This window comes from Chelmon rostratus, chromosome 9, assembly GCF_017976325.1.
Source record: "Chelmon rostratus isolate fCheRos1 chromosome 9, fCheRos1.pri, whole genome shotgun sequence".
Lineage (NCBI taxonomy): Eukaryota > Metazoa > Chordata > Actinopteri > Chaetodontiformes > Chaetodontidae > Chelmon > Chelmon rostratus.
Window position 1 is genome coordinate 27,472,017 of NC_055666.1, and position 21,721 is coordinate 27,493,737.

General features: G+C 45.3%; 1 protein-coding gene across 1 annotated transcript in view; it reads left to right on the forward strand.

Moving 5' to 3' along the window:
• The window catches only part of LOC121611855 (protocadherin-1-like), a 174,582-nt gene that overhangs the window by 3,089 nt on the left and 149,772 nt on the right, over nucleotides 1–21,721 (forward strand). The window contains exons 3-4 of the mRNA XM_041944565.1: nucleotides 9,997–10,825; nucleotides 15,798–17,981. Coding sequence (XP_041800499.1) covers nucleotides 10,019–10,825; nucleotides 15,798–17,981 — 2,991 coding nt within the window. The 5' untranslated portion in view covers nucleotides 9,997–10,018. The remainder of the gene's footprint in view (nucleotides 1–9,996; nucleotides 10,826–15,797; nucleotides 17,982–21,721) is intronic.

Consider the following 21,721-nt stretch of genomic DNA (forward strand, 5'->3'; position numbering starts at 1 on the left):
AGAGGCGTCCACGCTACCGATTAAAGAGCTTTCACGGCAGGTTTCTCTCTTTTTTTTTTTTTTTGGTTGAGGTGTGACGACAGGTGCGAGAACGAGGAAGCCAGAAACTTCCATGAACGCACAGAGGCAACGGTCAGAGAGTCCGAGAAACTGGCTCGTCATGGTGGTTAGGATCTTTACATATTTTGTGATCCATTGTTTCTTCTTCTATGGTGAGAAGTTTTGAAGAGCTTCTGCAGAAAGTTCCTTTAGCGGACTGACAATTTCCTGTGAAATTGTTGGATTTTCTTTGGACGAGCTGTTTATGGTATTTACAGAACCTACATACCAAGTTATTGCGTACAGGTGACCTAAACACCTGGTTCCACAGTGTCCAAGAACGGATGTTCCTGTAGTCCAGTGTCTCCCAACATTTTTGGCTCCAGACCCTTAAAATTTGGTGATGTCTTGAATTGTAAACAGTAAATCTTCAAAGTAAGATGCTTTTCTGTCTGTTCAGCTTCTATCTGAACGCTTCAATCGGCCAAAGCTGCCGTGACAGCAATTAAATCTGGCGTCATTCACCTGAGGCAACTGTCATCATTTTGGTAGCTTTGATTAAAAACAAGAAAGGGGTCATGGAGTTCACCAAAACCATTAGAAATCCACCTGAGGGACTCGTGAACATCCACACGTCGTGGCCATCTGTCTGTTGGCGGTAGAGCGGTTGGTTGGTGTTTGCTGTCAGACAGGCGCGCAGATGTTGTGGTTCGCTGCTGTAAACGGGACTAAAAGCAGCATTATTGAGCCGACATTATATTGCTGTATTGATTTTTTTTTTGCCGGTCAGTAGAAATGAGGGTTGCAGGCAGTTGGATGGTCTGAAACTCGCTGCCTGCTCGCGCTGTGAGCCCCAGGTGTCATTTCACACCGTCATGCAAAACACACCCCTGCATATCTAAAGCAGGTGATGCATGAGCAGCTGTAATCTGCAGCATCTATTTCTTGCTGTAGCTGTTACAGGGCTGCAGCTAACGGCCGTTTCCATCATCAATCAATCTTTCGAGCGTTCTGAAATGTCTTCAGACATTTTGTTATGTTTGAGCAAAAGTCCAAAACCCAAAGATATTCAAGGCGCACTGATCAGAGATCAGAGAAGAGCAGCACGTCCTCCTCTGCGAGACGCCAGAACCAGAGCACGTTCGACATGTTTTCTTGATAAATGACTAAAACGATTCATCGATTATGTAAATTGTTGTTGCTTCATTTTTGTTGGATTAATTGGCTTATTTCAACACTAACGTGTTAAAATGCTTCACCGGCTGAGAACAGTATAACAGCCTGGATCTGAAGCTGAACTCTGCAGGTGCATCCACGTGTTTTCTATGAATTCTGGAAGTAACAAGTGATTATTGTCAGTTTTTAGTCGTAGATGCAGACAAATGTAGTTTGTGCTCTGTAGTTGTTGCTGTGTTCTTGGTATCAGTACTTTAAAGGATTTCTGTGATCTGATAATAAAGATGCTAGATATCTGCTGATAAAGCAAGTGCAACAGTTTTACTGCCCGATGTTGGTTCATTTGTGCAAGAAGCAGCTTTACAGAAGCGCCAGAGATTTGTTGTGTAAAGGCGTTGAGTCCAGTCTGCTGACATAAAGAACAACTGGCACAAGCTTAGACCCCGTGGACTCTTAGATAGCCAAGACCAGACGACACTGACAAGGAAGACATGCAGTGTAAATTCATCCAGGAAGCATTTGAGACGGATTGAAAGTATAAATTAATACATAAAGATCAATTAGCTGTCGCGACTTGTTCATTTAACTATCAAATATGTGTGTAACGATGCAGACGTGCTAATCCGTTTAATGCCAGCTGTCCTTCATTAAGATCATATTTTGTGACGTTTTAAATCTTTCTTAGTTTATCCATCAGCTGTAAAAGGTCACACTCATTATTGATCCTTATCAATAATACTGATTGAATTTGAATGTTAAAAACAGAGTTTATTGTCAGCAGCTTTTCGAAACATTCGGTTTCTGTTGTGTTGTGTGATCTTTCATCTGGACTGAAAGGAAGTGAAATAAAATCTACGGTCTGAAGTTAAGCGTACTGGAACATCACAGGCTGATGGCGTCTCGTGTCACCTCGCTCTCCGTCACAGAGCAACAGTTTGGTGATTTTTCACATCAGCTGACACGTTCAGGTGTCGGTTCAGCTGCAGTTTGTTTGCATTCTGTTCTCGTGCTCCTGCCGTAGTCTGACATGTGGAATAAATATGTTGCCGTGGATTTAAAACATCCTGATGATGCCTGATCTTTACTTTATACCAGCCTGCTGTTCGTCTGCCATCCACTCCCATAATCCCCTTCTGCTGCTGCTGCCGCCAGCGGATCAGTGTGTGTGTGTGTGTGTGTGTGTGGATCAGAGGTTAGACAGCACATCCTGTCAGCAGAAGGTCACACGTTTGATCCCTGATCCGGTCAGTCCTGCCACAGTGCCTCTGAGCAAAACGCTCAACGCGACAGGAAGGAGACAATACGCCGAAACCAGTCATGAAACCATTAAAACCAGTGAGTCAGCTCGCAGTAATCCAAAGTTTCCTGTCTGACAGTGAAAAGGCCGTCATGTGAAGCTGCCTCGGTCGCTCAGCGCAGTCACGTTCTTTTCATTTTAGCTCTCTCCACTGCACGCAGACTATTTACACAAGGTGTGGACGCATCCATGAGCTGTGACACACGATGTGACGCCTGCTGCCAGTGTGGACGGCTGCAGGTGTAGCAGGTGTTTATTAGGACTGATGTGTGTTGAGTCATGCACTTTATGGGATTGTTACTAAATGGCAGATAAGTTGGATTTTTCATAGCTTCTGGCCAGTTGAGTGCCATTTTCCTCTCGTGTAGGTATGAGAGCTCAGACCTCAGGATGTTTTTGTGCACACCAAATTGTGTCTTTAGCTGTAGCTGTAGTTTTAGCCTGTTTTTATTTGAAGTGAAGTTCTTGAATGTACAACATTTAACAAGAGGCAACAAAGCTTCTTTTGCCAAATTTAAAGGAAAAACAAGCCTTTTTTAAAAAAAAAGAGTCGCTCTCGTGTTGCTACAGAATCTTTATGTCCTCAGCCTGAATCCTTCGTATCGGCGCTGCTCTCAAAGCATTTCCATCCGTATCCCTGTTTGTACCAGTATCGCGTCTCACCCCTGTGGTTTAGACGGTTGGTTGGTTGAACAACACGTCTTAAGTATAACCTCGCCAGCACACACACATGCACACACACGCACACAGACACACACACAGGTGGTGTCAGGAGGCAGAAAGGCTCAGGCAACAGTTGGCTGCTGCATCTGAATAGGGAGGATGTGTGTGTGTGTGCTAATCTGAATCAAACAATGGTAGTGAATGGAGTCATTAGAGTAATCCCCTTTGTGCTGCAGGGCGGGGGACCACACACACACACACACACACACACACACACACACACACTGGACTGTCCAGAGAGCTCACCTCAACCATGAACATCCCGTCCTTCTGAGATCTGAAAACATCAAAGCATCTTTTGATTTTCTGTGTGTGTGCGTGTGTGTGAGAGAGAGAGTGTGTCTGTGCATGCATGTGCGTGTGTGTGTGTGTGTGTGTGTGTGTGTGATATAGAATTCAAGCCAGGTCTGGTATGTGTGAACATGAAGTACCCGACATTCAGGTTACTGGAGTGTATATAAGGAACACACACCTGCACACACACACACCCGCGCACACACAGCCAGATATAAAAACACACACCTGTGAGGCCAGAGAGAAACTTCCAGAACTGGTTCACAGTTTGGCTACTGGCCCCCAGCTTTTATTAGCAGATCTGAGAGAACAGTCATCGTGTTTTAATGGTTTGTAATTGGTCTGCTGATGTTTCTGTCTGGTTATAGAACACATTACTGCAATTAAAATGATTATTCAACCTTTTATGTAACACAGATGACTTTATTTAGTTTCTGTCACACAAACACGTCCATGTTAGACAGAAAAATGCTTCATTAATTAGTTGGAATAAACAGCAGCAGACTGGTGTGATTATGTGAAGGGATTTTTCTGTGCTGATGAAGATTTGATGCCTGACTTTACCAAACTTTTCAGTATGTTACAAAAAGCCTCAAACTAAAAAAAAAAACTGGTAAAATTCAGATGGGACTCTGGAACGACCTGAACAAAGAAGTTAAGATTACAAATCTGATTTAATATTTGATGCCAACTTTTGATCTTTGGACACATTCACTCAGTCCTGAAGTATTCCTGCAGTATAACTACTGCAGTGATCTAAACTCTGAAGTCTGGCTTTACAGATATTTGCTTTGAGAGTGTAGAAAACTGGGGGCGGGGCATGTATAGAGTAACCAATGGGCTGTTTGTTATGGAGATCGTGGCTGTTGGTTGGACTTTTTAACACCCACTCGTGCAGCATGCGGTCAGCACTGCAGATGCACAGTTCAGCAGCGAGTACGGAGGAGTGCGGCAGCGGGGATCCACCACGTTTAACCGGCTCAGTGGTCTCGTCTCCAGGTCAGTTCACTGGTCCACAGCCGTGCGCCATGTGTCCTGTTTTCCTGTAAATTGTTGAAATAGTTTTTGAGTTAATGATAAATATGGTAGAAAATTGTTCACCAAGGCTTTTGGCTATATTAGAGGATTGTGGAGAAACTAGTGATGAGGAGTGTATTATGTTAATATCAGTGTGGTAATATTCAGGTATTTATTTCACAGGGTGAGCCAAAGTCTGTGTGTTTTGTCTAGAAATAGTTTTCTACGTGTATCAGTATCCCAGTTTCAAAATGAAATAATGTAGATGTTGTCCATGTTGTCCAGCTCTCGTTCAACTAACAGTTTTGTGGTATTTTAGAACAATGTGGTTTTAGTTTAGTACATTATTTTGTCACAGTTTGTGTTTGTAGTGTTGGCGCCCTGATTGACACGTATTCTAATGATTATTACTGGTTGCGATCAGTTTGTAATCGCCTGCATGATTAACAGAAATTATGGACGTTTTTAAACGCTGAGCAGCTGAAACGTCTGCAGGGTGGATGGGGGTCTGGCAGGTGGGGACAGTGTGATATCACAGGACTTTAACACTCCACTGCTTCACTTACGTTGACTTTGTTCTGCAGACCACACAGTTCTGCATGTGTACAACTGATGATGATTAGCAGAATCAAACCTGATGATTCAGAACAGACAGACGGGTTTTGAACCTTTGCCACAAACCGGATTACGGAACGAGGAAGCGTTCCGCCTGTACCAGCCAAAGCCTCGATGTGGCGCTTACAGCTGCTGTAGGTTAATGCTGTGTAATGTAGGGCCAGCTGCAGCGCCGCGGCTCGTCTTTCTAATGTAATGTACAGTCGTTAAACTGTGTGATGCAGGTGGGACATTAACATGGAGACACACTCTGAATATCAATAGAGACACACACACACACACACACACACACAGACACAGCGGGAGGTAACGGGGCCATTGAGCTGCTTTGTAATGTACAGACGAGTGCTGTTGTGTGGACGCGCCCTCTCTCTCTCCTTCTGTGTCCTCCATTGTAAGTCTTTGTCTCTCGCCCATTCCAGGAGTCAAACCGTCAAACAGTTACTGCCTGGCAATTTACACATGGAAATGTTACCGTCCCTAGCAGCACTCCAGTGTCTTTGTTTTGAAGCACACACAGACCGGTTCCAGCAGCTTGTTGGCTCGGCCTCTTTGCACACAAACGTACACACTCCACCATATGCACGCACACACACGCACACACAGAGTGGCTGGTTGGTGAGAAAGTTTCAGACTGTGGGAAAAAGGACGAGCTGGACGATCTCCGGCTCACCCGGGACCGTCCCCGAGGAGACGGCACACACACAAACACACAGCACACACACACACAGAGCACACACTACATGTCAACAAACATGCTTTTAAAGGACACTCTGATTCCATATGTTACGCTTTGCTGCTTCACAGGCTTCGTAATTCACTGAGCTCACAGCAATGGCCGAGGGCAGCGGGCGTTATGATGCATTCAAGTCAAGTAGTGAATTCAAGTTTCGCACGGTTTTCTGTTTTCAAGAGCTGCAAATGGATTTTTACAGTAAACATAAAGAGCAAAGCTGTGTCTTCCTCTGCTAGACGAAGAAGTGCTTTTGTAGAAAAGTGTGTTTATATTTCTCAGCCTAAGGTGTCGTCAAAAGTTTTCTTATCTGACCTGAAGCTCAGGTGTTAGTAACAAAAGATTTACCTGCTTCGAGTATATTAACTCGATATACTGACATCAAACAGCTGCTGCTTATTTTAATTAAGCATCACGGGAATGAAAGTCAGGAACTGCAGCAGCACCAGTATTGAAACATTTCAAACAATGAACAGCTTTATGTATATTGTTATATGGCACTTTATTTGTAAGTCAGACAGATATACCAATGTTTATGGACCCAATTAGCTGTCACTTTATTTGATGTCGCTTAATCCTGAAAGCCTCCTTTCTTTCGTGGTGAATTTCCTGGTTTTTATTGACCTGCAGGCAAAACATGAGGTCACCGTTAAACAAACTGTGCTTCCAGGACAAAGCAGCAGTGTGAGGTTTCATGTTAATGTACCAGGAAGTACAATCAATATAGGGCATTTTTGGCATTTATCTAAACAAATATGTAGTTTAGCCCTTTAAAAGGAGAGTTTACAGCCATTTAAGTGCAGACAGTGTTTCTGTTAGGTTAGCTCTACATCTGTTTGCTACCATATATATTGTGTATTACATGTATGCCGCTAATAATAAATACATGTGGTGCTAAAGTAGCATCAGAAAATCACAGAAGTTCTAAAAAAAGAGTTTGAAAGTGGCTAAAATCCTAAAGATGAATTACGTAATCACCATCACCGTGCAGTCGTATTTCCGACTCGTCTGACTGGTTGGTTCAGTTCAGCGCAGACAGACTGTCGTGTTCGCTCGTACATCAGCAGACTGGACGTCAGCCAGTCGACAGCGCTGCTTCAGCTCCACGGTGATGTGCGAAATGCTGCGAGGTCAGAGGTCAGAGGTCGTGGTTTGGGGTATTTGGCAGCTCTGGAAAAAATGTGAGAGAAGAAACACACACACATTACACTGCAGCACACACACACACACACACACACACACAGAGGTATTCACATGCACATTCACACTTGCAAACACAGTGAAACCCCCCACCTGCATACACATTTGTTCTCATTCGTAAAGGGGTAATTAGGTTTGTGTGTGTGTGTGTGTGTGTGTGTGTGTCACAGCAGGGAGCAGCTACAACAGTGTCAAACATTTGCTGCTTTCAGCTTCACACTTGTTGGGATTTTCTGCTGTTCTCTGTTCTCTGTTCGGTTTTTCACTGGCGGTCCAACAAACTCGTGATTGACGTTTTTTACTTCATCAGACTTTTTTTAGAAACTCAAAGATCAATTGATTGAGAATAATTGATAATAAAATAACCTTTGGGAAACGCTCCGCACAGTGTATATGTTTGAATCATGTCTGATATTAAAAAAGTGTGTTTATTTAAAAAAACATGGCTGTCATACTTAATGTAGCCGCAGCGCTAATAAGCCGACTTCTAGTCTCCTCCATCTCTTTCTCAGTGTAATAAATATTTTAGTGTGGACAATTCCCAAGAAGGCCTTGCTTGCAGTTTGTTTAGTTCGTCTCGAAGGTGCTGGATGAGGCTGAAGTCAGGGCTCTTTCAAACTCTTTGGTGGCGGCCCTGTCCACAGACTTTTGGCCATATGGTGTTGTATTATTACCATCGGTTAACAAACAGTGCTTCTGAGTAATTTGAAGTTTGTGGTTTTCAGATTGGGCAGTCATGCTCCGTACCTTTTTGATGGTTTGGTTTAAGGCGAGGGGTGACGTCTGGGCGGGGGCTGCAGGAGGCTGGACACGCCGTCCATTTAATGCCGGACGCTCCTCTGGGAAACGTCTGTACGTGTTCAGGGTCGCAGTGTGAAAGGGACACGCAGACAGAGGACGTGTTCTGATGTGTGAAGTTTCATTTGGTGTTAAAATAACTTTCTGAAATAGCTGCTTCGATGGATGCGGTGTGTTGCTTTTGTGAACAACAGAAGCTGCTGGCAGAGTTCAGACTGTTGATTCATTTCATGTCACAGAATGAATGTGTACAAGGCCTGCTGACTTCTCTCTGTAGGAGACTTAACAGGCTCAGGAAACACAAGCCTTAACTCCCACACACACACACGCACACACACACACACACAGTGAAGTCTGTGCATCAGCGTTGTAGTGGACGGAGGATGAGGAGGAGGAGAGCATTGAGACTTCCTGCTCAGCATGCCGGTCCATGTCGTAGTGTGTGTGTGTGAGTGTGTGTGTATGTGTGTGTGTGTTCCTCTCCAAATCAAGGACGTGAGGAGAAGAAAAAAATCTTTAGATTAACCTTGGCGACCCGCAGCTGAGAAACTCCTACAGCACGAAGCGCAGTGTGTCTGAGATGAATTACTGCCAAGCAAAGAACACAGAGACAGAGAGAAGAAAGAGAAAGAGAGGTGGAGGAGAGGAAGAAAGACTTCACGTCTTCAAGAGTTATGGACACCAGACGTCAGGTGAAAAGTTAGTTTGTGAGTAGAACGTTCGGCCTTGATCACAGAGTCGGTTCTCATCTCACAGCCTGAAGTCGGCTTCATATCGTCTATAAAGTCTAATATTGTGTCTAATGTCTGAAATCATCATGACGCAGGTGTGTAACGTAGAAGTCGTCTTATTTTCCATTCAAACTGTCTCAAACCTGAGTCCCATGAGCCTTCAAATGTCTGAAATCCTGTTATTTATTGTATATTCTAGACCTTAAATGTTGTGAAATGGAAATAATAAAAGTATTTTCAAGTCAGCATCTCAGACAAACTTTAAAAATATTACCTTTATTTAGTGTTCGGTTCCTTTTTATTTGTGTAACGACGATCCGACGTTCACTCGCAGTATTTCTGTCACTTTTCATGTGAATCTTCCAGCAGAGACTGTTTGAGCTCAGTTATCCACATTTTTAAATTATCTTGTGTCTCCCTCATCTCTGACCAACGTGTGTGTGTGTGTGTGCAGCCACACACACACACACACACATCGGTCTGATGAGTCAGTCGTGGCCTGATTTACTCACAATGGGGCCTGGGGGCAGAATAAGCTGTTGGGCCACTACTGACCTCCTGTTACTGCTGCTCTCTGTGGATTGTATCTCTGAATACACACCGAACGCACTCCAGAGCGGACGTGCACGTGATTCTTTACATTCTGTCACACACGTTCATAAACAAACACACGAAAAAAGGCGCTAGCTGCTCCCGCTAACGAAAAAAAAACTTTATTCCAGAACACGCTGCATGTAAACACTCGACACTAGCTTTGACTGAGGCAGTGATGCTGAGGTGGACAATGGGAATGAGAAATGAGAAACGTTTTGTGTGTCAGTATTTTCTTCCCTTTGTTGCTTTTTGATCGTAACTTTTCGGTTTTTCCATGTGAAAGTTCTGGGGGCCTCCCCAGGACTCTGAACACAGGTTGACATGGGTCTTTATTTCTACTCTAATCAGCATGAAAAGCTCTTATGAGGTGTAAGTTGCTGAGACCTGCAGTCGTCCGGTTCCTTCTCGCTGCCCCTCGTCAGTATTTTTGGTCGAGCGTCGCCTGTAGCGGCGCTCGACTCGTCTCGCTGTCAGGGGGGTCGACTGGCAGCAGGAGGAAGTCGTCAGCCCGTGCTGCTCGGCCGCTCTCTGCAGCCGGCGGCGAGACCGGGCCTGAAACCTCGTCACCCTTAGGTCTCACAAATAACTGCATGGGACATGTTTAGTGGCCCGAGGAGACAAATTCGAGCATTTATTCCTGAACGGCTCTGACATAAATCAGAGAGAGGAGCAGCTCTGTGGATCCTAAGTCAACTTTCTGTTATTTGGCGCTGTCTGTACGGCGTGCGGAGGATGAGTGACGGGCGCTCGCTCTAATCTGTTTTCCCTGTCTCTTTCAGAGCGGTGCTGTCGGGCGGAGACATGGCACTGAGGTGGGAGGTTCTGCTTTTCCTGGCGGTCATCCTGCTGGTCTCCTGCGGCGCCGCGCCCACCGACATCCTGTATCGGGTTCCGGAGGAGCAGCCGCCCAACACGTTGATCGGTAGCCTGGCGGCGGACCAAGGCTTGCCCGACACCGGCCACCTCTACAAGCTGGAGGTGGGCTCACCGTACCTGCGAGTGGACGGAAAGACCGGCGACATCTACACCACCGAGATCCCCATCGACCGCGAGACGCTGAGGGACTGCCGCAACCTGTTTGAGGGCGACAAATGCTTCCTGGAGTTTGAGGTGTCGATCACTGACATGGTGAAAGGCATCGGCTCGGGACCGCGGCTGATCGAGGGACGCATCGAGGTGTTGGACATCAATGACAACACGCCGCAGTTCTCCTCGCCCATCCTCACCCTGTCCATCCCCGAGAACACGCACATCGGCGCCCTCTTCTCCATCCCCATGGCCACCGACAGAGACTCCGGCACCAACGGCGTGGCCGAGTACTCGCTCAGCACCGGGCCGGACGCCGACCAGCTGTTCAGCCTGCAGGTCGCCGTCGACTCGGACGAGAAGCTGCCTCAGCTGGTCGTCATGGGCAACCTGGACCGCGAGAAGAAGGACTCGTACGACCTGAACATCCGGGTGGTGGACGGCGGGAAGCCGGCGAGGGCGAGCAGCGCTCTGCTGCGGGTCACCGTCACCGACCAGAACGACAACGCCCCGAAGTTTGAGAGGAATCACTACGAGGCCGAGCTGCCGGAGAACAGCCCACAGGGATACTCTGTGCTGCAGGTCAGTGCACGCACACACACACATGCTGCACACACACACACACACACACGCTGCACACACACACACATACTGTATGCACTTGTACATTAAGGCGTGTTGACCAGAAGGAAAGTTAGTCATTAGTTTAACCATATTATTCTTTTTATCTGAATTAGTGCAATAACACTTTTGATCAACTGATTGACAGGAGACTAATCAATAATAACTGACTGATAGGACCAGAATGCCAAAGATTTGCTGGTTGCAGCTTCTCTAATGCCAGAATTTACTGGGTATATTTATAGGTTTGGACAGTTTTGGATAGTTGAAGACGTCGCCTCGAGTCTGAAAACATCTGATGCGCAGCTTCACGATTTTCTGATATTTTCTAAACTGACTGATTGATTTAACTGAAAAACCATCAGAAGATTAATCAATAATGACAAAAAATGTTGGTTTCAGCCCTAATCTGAAAACAAAGGTAAACTGTGAGCCATAATATTTCTATAGTTGTGATTTGTTGTCAATATTAACTCACCATCGAGCCCTTAATCTCGTTCGAGTTTGTTCAGCTGTCCTAATTATCGTCGCGGTTTCGCAGCTCAGTCCTGTGTTCAGCTCGGTTTTCTCTTCCACATCAGTGGTTCAGATAATTGGATTGAAGAGGCCTTGTGATGTGAGGCTTCGTGGTAAAAATATGATATTATCAAAGTGACAGGAATGATGGACAAAACAACTAACATCAAACCCGGGATGTAAAAAAAACATCTTAAAGGGGTATAAATAAACCAGTTTTCTACACAGGAAGCAGAAATCTGATTAACACTATCACACCTGAGCGAATGTTTCACCTAAATGTGGCTTTTTCCCTCAGTAAATCTGGTAGGAAAGTGAGTTTATTCATGCTAAATCTGTCCCTCCTGGTGTCTGAGTGCTGCTGCTCCTCCAGACTCCATCCAGAGTTTTCTTGTCCACCAAACATTGTAGTGGAACCTTTGGCCCTGTTGGTGATAACACTGCGAGCTGCAGGACAACACGGCGCAGTGACTGCACATAATATGCTGCTCAATTATCCGTGCAGACAGATGGTGCAGTGGAGGTGAAGCAGGGCGTGGGATCGCCGCGTGGAGTCACATATTAACCACTGATTCAACTTCACCTTTGAGCCCTCCGCCGGGGCGGCCGGAACGTGATGTCGCCGTCAGCGCGCGGATCAGGGAGGTTCGGTTTAGCTCGGCGAACGTCGCGACAAACCCACCTCGCTGCGGAAGCCTCCTCTCGCTTCCCTCCCCGGCTGCGGCGCGACCAGCCAGCCTTCCAGCGAGCCGTGCATGACTTAATCTGAGTCAGTCATGAGATTATCCACGGGGCTTATTGGTATTATTGCTCTGGATGTGGCTCATTGCATTTCAGAGAGCCGCAGAATTCATTTCACTTAACGTGCGTTTGAGAAGTGATGCTTTAGAGGCAGCGGGACAGCGCTGACTGACGACCCTGACCTGCTTAAATCGTCCAATGGCGGCACAGACATGTATATCCCTGCTTTTTGACTCGCTCTTTAAAGGAGCATAACACTGCGCTTAGCATATTTTAACCTATTTTCTTCCATTGCGCTACTTCAAAAGTGAGCCATGTGATTTTAGATGGATTTCCTTCCTTCCAGGCAGCCACATGGGTCACAACTGAGAGCCTCATCAGGTCTGTCTTTCTCTAAAGGTGTTCTGAAAGCCTCCATATTAATGGTTAAATATTAGAATATTAAATTACTGAGTGTGGAAGTTCATTCTTGACTTTGGAAACGGTGGGTTGACAAAAAGTCTTGAGGTTTAGTTACAAGCCCTTTCTGGAGCTTTCAACTTAGATTTTTGCTCATTTAGTCAGAAATATTTGATTTGACAAAAAAAAGAGCTTTTAGCTGCATCTCATGAAGTTGAGGGTGACCATCAGATATATATATATATATATATATATATATGTATATATATATTTGTACTGTATATAGATACTGTATATATAACCTATAGATGGATAGATGTACACACAGTTAATCTACAACATAAACAAACAACCTGACAACAGTCACCACATTTTGAAAATTGCTCTTGCGTCTGGTTGGTTGACTGAAGTCTGTGACATCACCTGACTGAGCCCCGCCTGCTTCAGACGAGGAGGAAAAGAAAACACAGAATTCAACCAAAGCAGCTCTAACTTTGGCAGATCTGGTCAGTCGTGTGTTCATCAGAGTAAGAAGCTGAGTGAGAAAGGATGTTTTCAGGGCCTTTACTAATCGTAAAATGAACGAAACTACCAATCATGTGACTAGTAATCGGGAGATTTCTTCGGCTGATTTATGAGGTGATTGTAAAAATCGGTCACATTGTTCCTCCAGTATTATTATTGGAGCTCTTCAATTCTTGAGCTTATTAAAGACAAAATAATAACTCTGACCATTCTAACCAATGACTCACAGCCACATCTCCAGAAAAGATGATCAATATCATTAAATATTTCTTTGACAAGCAGCTGATTAGTCAACTTAAAAGAGGCAGCCCACAATTATTTGAAGCGTCTCCACTGAACTAGCTTGTGATTACAGCGTGTTTTAGTCAAGAATAAACCAGACAGGTTATAGACTGTGATGGATTATCCGTCTGCAGCAAGTTTTCTCAGGAATAAACTGAAACTAACAGCATCCTTGAAGGAAGTCAGGCAGTGTAGAAACTGATGGTTTAGCTAGTGAAAAAAGGGTCAGGAGAAATCAGAGGTTTAGTTTTCTAAAACGGGCAAAAGATGCAGAAAATCTGGTCGGTTCGTTTAAGACCCCGCTCGGTCTCACTGGTTAATTGTTAGCTGGGAGATAAACAGTGTTTATATTTGCTGTACGCCTGGACGGAGCGGCCTTGGAGAGCAGCCAGCGCAGCTCTGGCCTCATCACAGCAGCACTTTGCTCCAGCAGCTCGACTGTTCAATACGCAATTCTCAGAAGCTGTCAATAATTCACCGCTGTTTGGTGATGTCTGCCGCTTAAAGCCACACCGGAGAAAAGGAAATCAATGGGCAGGAGAAATTATAATTTCACTTTCATGTTTTCTTTAACCTTAACCTCTCCGACTCGGATCAGTGATTTCCACGGTCACCCCCGGGTGTGCCGGTGACGGTCTGTCACAGTCTGTGATCCTGAGCGGGCAGGAAACCAGATATTTATTATGTGGCAGTATGAACTAGAGTCTGTGTTAAAAAGAAAATCCCTCAGAGATTCTGTCGGCTGAATGAACCTTTGAAACCCAGATTTCCTCCTTAAATGTTCAACTAAATGTTCCCTTGACTCCATGGTTTTTATTGCTGCAGTATTACATCAAATGTAAACATTGTGCATATTTTTTTTGCATTTAATTTCCCCCAAATATCAGCCCAACATTAAGATGAATATTTAGTATCTGAAAGGAATAGTTGACTTTTTGGGATATGCTCATTGGCCATGTGCCACCATGTCTGGACAGTAAATATGAAGATACAGCGAGCGGCCGGTTATCTGAGCATAACTATGCCTTTAGAAAATGTTGGCATCTTCACTGGGACATGAAACTGATTCCTGTGTCCTTGGCTCAAACAGCATGAGTTTTATTGTTTGTTTAAATAGGTTGAAATAATTTTACCGCACTGGAAGATTTCTTTTTCTCGTTTTTTTTTTTTTTTTTTTTTTTTTTTTTTGAAGAAACCAATATTTTTTAGGGTTCAAGTTTTAGGAGATTATTTTGCTGAGTGCAAGCCTGGCGCAGATTCAGCTCCGCTTTAAAGGAATAATGGCCTTAAAATGTAAAAAACCCTAATTGCATTACAGTGAGTCCCAGGTGAAGCCTGTAGAAACGCTGAACCAGCAGCACCTGGGACATTTAAATCAGCTGTTCAACAGCTAGTTCATTTAAAACTACACGCCGACCTACATTTTGTAACAGCAGCCGTGGCATTGAATGAATGCAATTAAAAAGTATTAGATGTGTAGATAGAAAGGTGTCCTAACAAGAACATCCTAAGTGATATTCTGCTGACTGATTGTACCTCCTAATTGGCTAATTACCTCCATTTACTTTGGGTTTGGGCGTACGAAGCTGGATCGTGGCCGTTGTTGGTCTGTCCTCTCAGTCTCCTAATGGGCCCCGAGGAGCCAGGGCTTTTCTGATAATGAGAGGAACATTAACATTCACTCATCTGCCCATTAGATGCCAATGACCCGCTGCACGGCGGTTAGATGTTGTTGTGTGGGTGTGTGCACTCAGCTTTGATCGTCTGTTATGTTTCACACACAGCAGAAAAAGTCCTCCCCCTCAGGAAAACACAAAGGGCTTTGTAGTGTTACATTAGTCATGGTTCTGAGTCTTTGTAAGACAAAGAAGCTAAATAATCATTAAAAAGACAAAAACAGGTTATGATGTGGTGTGGACAGGCTGCTCAATTCTGACTATGAATTGACAGAAATGAGCAAAACTGCACTAATATCTAAACATTTGTGGTGGATCTGCCCGTGACCAACGCATGAAACCACAGTGACTGAAGAACTTGAGGGTTCAGTTTCAGGAGTTCACAAAGCCAAAATAAAACGACATTCTGGATTTCTGTGTACTGAAGATTTCCTGTCTGTCATCTGTCCTCAAAACTCAACGGCAAAACCTGCAAAACCGCCTGTATTTGAGTCTTTGTTGTGAGTTTTGACGTTTAAGTAAATGAACCCAAACATCTTCTAAACGTGGTTCAGAGTATTTAAGAGCGGAAAGGGTAGAACATGTACTAAAACAAACTAGATGAAACTCAATGTGGTGTGGAGGCAGTGACATGGTCGTTGTCAAGTCAAAATGTGTTTTGTTGTCCTGGATGACTGACCTGAGAGTCTACAACATAAAATTAGCTTATTGCACAACTTTTTGAGGGAATTGTGTGGTTCTTGTCAAACAGTGTTTGGAAGTGAAATGGTAAACTTCTTTTCTTGTCCTTGTAGGTCAGAGCCAACGATGCAGACACTGGCACCAATGGAGAGATCGACTACAGCCTCCACCAGGCTTCGGACACTGTCCAGAGGCTTCTGCGCATTGACCGCTCTACTGGAATCATCTACGTTAAGGGCCTGGTGGACCGCGAGGAGGAGAACTTCCTCAAGTTCTTTGTAGTGGCCAAAGATCGTGGCCCCAACTCCAAGAGCTCCAAGGTGGTGGTCACCATCAACGTCAAGGACCAGAACGACAACGCGCCAGCCATCGAGATCCGTGGTATTGGCTTGGTGACGCACCAGGACGGCGTGGCCAACATCTCCGAGGACATGCCCATCGGCACGCCAGTGGCGTTGGTCCAGGTGTCGGACCGTGATGAGGGTGAAAATGCCGTGGTGACATGCGTGGTTGCTGGTGACGTCCCATTTCAGCTCCGACCTGCCAGTGAGTCAGCCAACGATCGGAAGAGGAAATACTTCCTGCAGACTACTACCCTGCTGGATTATGAGCGTGTTAAGGATTACAGGATTGAAATTGTTGCTGTGGATTCTGGGAACCCAGCCCTGTCCAGCACCAACTCTCTCAAAGTCCAAGTCACTGACATGAACGACAACACGCCAAACTTTTCCCCTGCGATGGTCGAGGTGGACTTTGCAGAGGGCAACCAGCCAGGTGACAAGGTACTGGATGTCGTGGCAACAGACGCAGACAGCGGCACTAACGCAGAGCTGTCCTATAGCATCATCGAGCTCTCCGCCACCAGGCTCTTTGAAATTGATGCCAACACTGGAGAGGTTCGAGTGAAGAACCTACTGGATCGGGAAGAGATGGAGCGTTATGAATTCCGTGTAGCAGCAGCAGACAAGGGCGTTCCTAGCAAAACCGGCACTGCTACAGTAGTGATTAACGTTCTGGACCGCAATGACAATGACCCCAAGTTTATGCTGAGCGGCTACAGCTTCTCTGTCATCGAGAACATGGCTCCGCTCAATCCCGTTGGTGTGGTGACTGTCACTGATAATGATAAGGGGGAGAACGCCCGAGTGAGGCTTTTTGTGGAACCAGACAATGGCAAGTTTGTCATCCAAAATGGCACAGGAACCATCCTGTCCAGCATCTCCTTTGACCGTGAGAAGGAGAGCACCTACACCTTCCGCCTGAAGGCTGTCGATGCTGGTGACCCACCTCGGTCCTCCTATGTGGGTGTGACCATCAATGTCCTGGACGAGAATGATAATGCCCCCTATGTAACCAAACCGGCTAACTCCTCCTACACATACATGTCACCTGTCACCCCACCAGAGACCCGTGTGGAGGTGGTAGAGGCTGAGGATATTGACTCTGGACCCAATGCTGAGCTGGTCTACACCATCACAGGTGGCAACCCATATGGCCTCTTCCACATCTCACCCAGCAGTGGGGAGATCACACTGGCGCAGGAATTCACAGGCAAACACAACGGGCTGCACCGCCTGGTTGTGAGGGTCAGTGATAAAGGCAAACCTCCCCGCCACACCACTGCACTCGTCCATGTTTTTGTCAATGACACCAAGTCCAATGTCTCCCTCATCGAGGCACTGGTCGGACACAGCCTCTACACCCCTCTGGACAGGGACATTGCTGGAGATCCAAACTATGCCCTTGCTCAGCGCAGCAACATCCTATATGGCAGCCTCGCTGGTATCGCTGGTGTGATTCTGGTCATTGTGGCAGTGATGGTCATCAGACACCGGCTGCAGAAGGACACCAAGAGTGGCTACCAGGCTGGCAAGAAGGAGAGTAAGGACTTGTATGCTCCCAAACAGGGCCCCAAAAACGGCAAAGGGAAAAAGAGCAAAAAAGGAAAAGCTCCTAAACCGGCCAAGCCATTGGAGGAGGACGAGGAGGCCAGCCTGCAGAAGGGCCTCAAGTTCAACCTCATCAATGACAATGTCAACGACAGTCCCAGAATCCACTTGCCGCTTAACTACCCACCGGGTAGCCCCGACCTGGGCCGCCACTACCGCTCTAACTCCCCCCTACCCTCTATCCAGCTGCAGCCACAGTCGCCCTCTGCCTCCAAGAAGCACCAGGCCGTTCAGGACCTCCCCGCCACCAACACCTTTGTGGGAACAGGCGACAACAACTCCACAGGCTCCGACCAATATTCGGATTACAGCTACAAGGCCAACCCTCCCAAATACAGCAGCAAACAGGTAGGCGACTATGCAAACACGGCAATGTACCACAGGGACATTTATTGGACCAACCGGGTGTGGTAGTCACGCTGGAACTTATTTGGCACAGCCAATTTTCTTCTACCAAAGCTGCACTGATTCCCCTGCACATCACCCACTTCCAAACGGCCGTTTTCCCTTTTATTTTTGATTTGTTTTGGTTGTGTTCACCATTTCCGTTCTGTTCAGTTTTTGGTTTTCACCCCAACATGGACACCACAGTATCCACACCATGAAGGATTCCATTAGGGATAGACCAAATATGGGTTTACCAATATTTAAAGGCTGATGTTTGGTGACCATAACCCCCAAAATGAACTCTGTTGATCCAGAACATGCTGGAGGGTTAATACTCAATGTTTGTGTTGATTTTTTTGTTGTTCATGTTTCAATTCTTCCACTATTTAATTCAGATATTTTCAATAAGTTTGACAAAACAAAAAAGAAGAAGTAGGATTTACAAATTTTAAAATCCTGGATAATCCGTTCATTATTGATATGGGAAATCCCATATGGGTCTATCCGTAGCTTCTGTATGTTTTTCCTTTGTTTTGTCTGTGGTTAGTTTCACCTGTTCACGGTGCGTTAAATGAAGGAGATTTTGAGTTTCTCCTTTTTATTATTCACAAGTGTTTTTGAATCTGGAGTTCTTTGTGCGACCATTGAAAGGTTCACGCTGACATCCTTATTAAGTCTGAATGTGTTTTTCTTTTCTTTTTTTTTTTCCTGAAGAGCTGACTCGAGGTTTAAAGCTTCTCTTTATGGCTGGATCAGCTTGTTGAAGTGTGACAGAGAGTGACTGTGAATTCCTGAGTTAGTTTGGTACCCATTTTTATTGTTTCTTGGCTTTTTTTTGGCCAGGAACTAGACTGGCTGAGCAGCACTTTAGAGTGTTTCCATCCAGTTCAGACCAATTTAAGGTAATTTCAGCTCGGTCAGGGAGCCAAGCAGTGAAGAAAGGAAGAAAGGGAATAAGGAAGAGGAGGAGGAGGAGGAAGGGGGGTTGTAAAAAGCCACTACACTATGAAGGAAAAGGTACACTAAGACTAAATACAACCATTTCTTAACCTCGGCACCTCCTGTCAGGTCAGCTGAAATACGACTTTTAATTTTGCCGTGTTCCCAATCACCGGGGTTTAAAAGTCAATTGTTTGCACAGATTAATGGCAGGTAATTTTCCAGGCGCCCGCTTTCGCCTTCTTTTACCCAGAGTGCCTTGCTCTTTTCTATTTAATGTACAAAAAGGGGGGTTGACGGACGGGGAGGGGGGCATTAACTGCGTGACGGGGACAAGCTTTCACGCCACGTCGGCTGTTCTGTGGCTTCACGCTGATGAACTTACGGCTGTGAAAATTCAAAATGTCACGTGCACTGTGAAGACAATCACACTGAGGGGTCGTAGCGATGTTCAGACTGTACATAGATGTGAACGACGTGTCAAATGTTTTGTTTTGTACTTTTTCATCTGCTGTTTATGTTGCAACATTGTTGTGTGTCGTGTGTGTGCTTAACAATACTTCAACCATCTAAATACCTGTACCAAAGACTCACCTGCACACGCACCTGCATATTCACCGTCATCACCATCGCATATATGAAGCTGAAGCTCAGACCGGTCGCTCCAGCAGAGTTCCCGCTGGTGTTAGCAGCTTGCTAGCACTCCTGCTGGGTTAATATTTAGCCTGTTAACACTTGGGCTCGCAGGTGTGACACTTCAAGGCTTCCCGATGGATTTAAAGGCGCACGGCCTCATATCGACTCCATCGCACACCTGCTCAGTCATGTACTCTTCTTCTCTGGGGAAATATATGTACAGTGTTTTCCTTTTTGTTTTGTATTTTACAGCTAAAAGCAAGATTTTATTTCAATAAACATGTTGTTAAATGTTAAAGTGGCGCTCTCTGTGCATTCACTGGGTGGTCAAAGTGGGCTGAGTTACAAACAGGAACTGGGAACAGTGGGAACAGTGGGAACGCTGCAGGTAGAGGTGCAGTATTCCATTCTCACTCCCATCTGTCACACCTGGGGAGAAAATGTATGAGGTGCACGCTCACAGATAGAGACAGAAACACATGATGCAAGAGTGCAGGAAGAATTCAGAAATAAACACTGAATAATGTAATAGGTCACATTATGCAGTGGAGGTTTTACATGCTTCTATTAATGGATCAGATTAGATAAATTGATCCCACTCAGGAAGTCAGATGATAGAACAAGATAAAGATCCAGGAAGTCTTATTTATTCAAGTATCATCAACAACAACACAGCCAAAAAATTATATTATTATTAAACTCTGTTATTTTTATTAATACAGTAACATGTAAGAAAGTAACATTATGCAATAATATGCTACATTATTGAATTTGAGTTATTGACGGAGCTGATTTGAATGACTTTCTATAGTTTATCTTACATCAATAAAGTTTTCTACTAAACTGTGATATGACATCATAATGTATTTGTTGATTTGTGTTATCATTCTAAAGTAACATCTAAAGTAATCAGGAACTACACACACATCAAATAAATGTAGTACAGTAAAAAGTACAGTATTTGCCTCTGAAATGTACTTGAATAGAAGTATGAAGTAGCTTAAAATGGAAATACTCAAGTACAAGTACCTTAAAATGTTAGTTGAGTACAGTGTTTGAGTAAAAATACTTCATTGCTGTCCACCACTGATAACAATACATTTTCTCTTCAGTCCTCATGAACACATCAACCATTGTGTCTGTCACTTTAAGTTTACAGCTGCCCACCTGCTGGCATGTGGCCTCAACACACACACACACACACACACACACACACACACACACACACACACCTTTGGACTTTCAGCAAACAGCACAAAGCAAGAGATCAAAACAACAGCGGGCAGGTGCTGAACCTGCCGGGGTCAAAGGTCAAATATCACTCAGAGACAGTTATTAGCAGCAGAGAGGGAGGAGGTCAGAGGTTAATGAGGGCTCCTCTCTGACCCCCCCTCCCCCGTCAGGACTCAGGGCATTAACAGTCCGACGGCGTCCTTCCTGCTTTTACGCTGACCAGCTCAGCTGTCTCTATGGTAACACCACGACCTGTGCGTGCGTGTGTGTGTGTGTGTGTGTCTGCGTGCTGACTCATAGTACTGACCCCCCCCCCCCCCCCCCCCCCCCCCCCCCCCCCCCCCCCCCCCCCCCTCCATCCAGTCCAACACAATCCCTCCTTCTATGGAAAGCTCTGCCCTTTGAATGAAGAGAGATGAAGAGTGTGTGTGTGTGTGTGTGTGTGTGTGTGTGTGTGTGTGTGTTCTGTCATTCAGTTTATATAAGCCTTGAGCTGAGTGTTTGTTCCTGTCTCCCACATACCAACTCTGTTTTCATGGGTTGCAACAGTCTGAGTTACATATTTCCATATAAACAAAGAGAAAGGTCAAAGTATTTCAGTTCTAGCCTCATTAATAAAGAGAAGTCTGGACATTTGAATCCTTTTGCAGTGTGTAAAGTTCAGATTTTTGGGCATGAGCTGGCATCAGCAGAGACACTGATGTATGACTGTGAGCTCTGAGAGGAGAGGAAAACATTTCAAGCCACAACACATTTAAAAAAAAAAACTGCGAACACCTACGACAGAGTGTAAAAATTCTTCCCACCTGGAACTGCATTGTTGTAGCAGCGTATCATCGCGCCTGCAGCCCGCCACGCTCATATCACGGCGCCTATCAGCTGTCTGAAGGAGA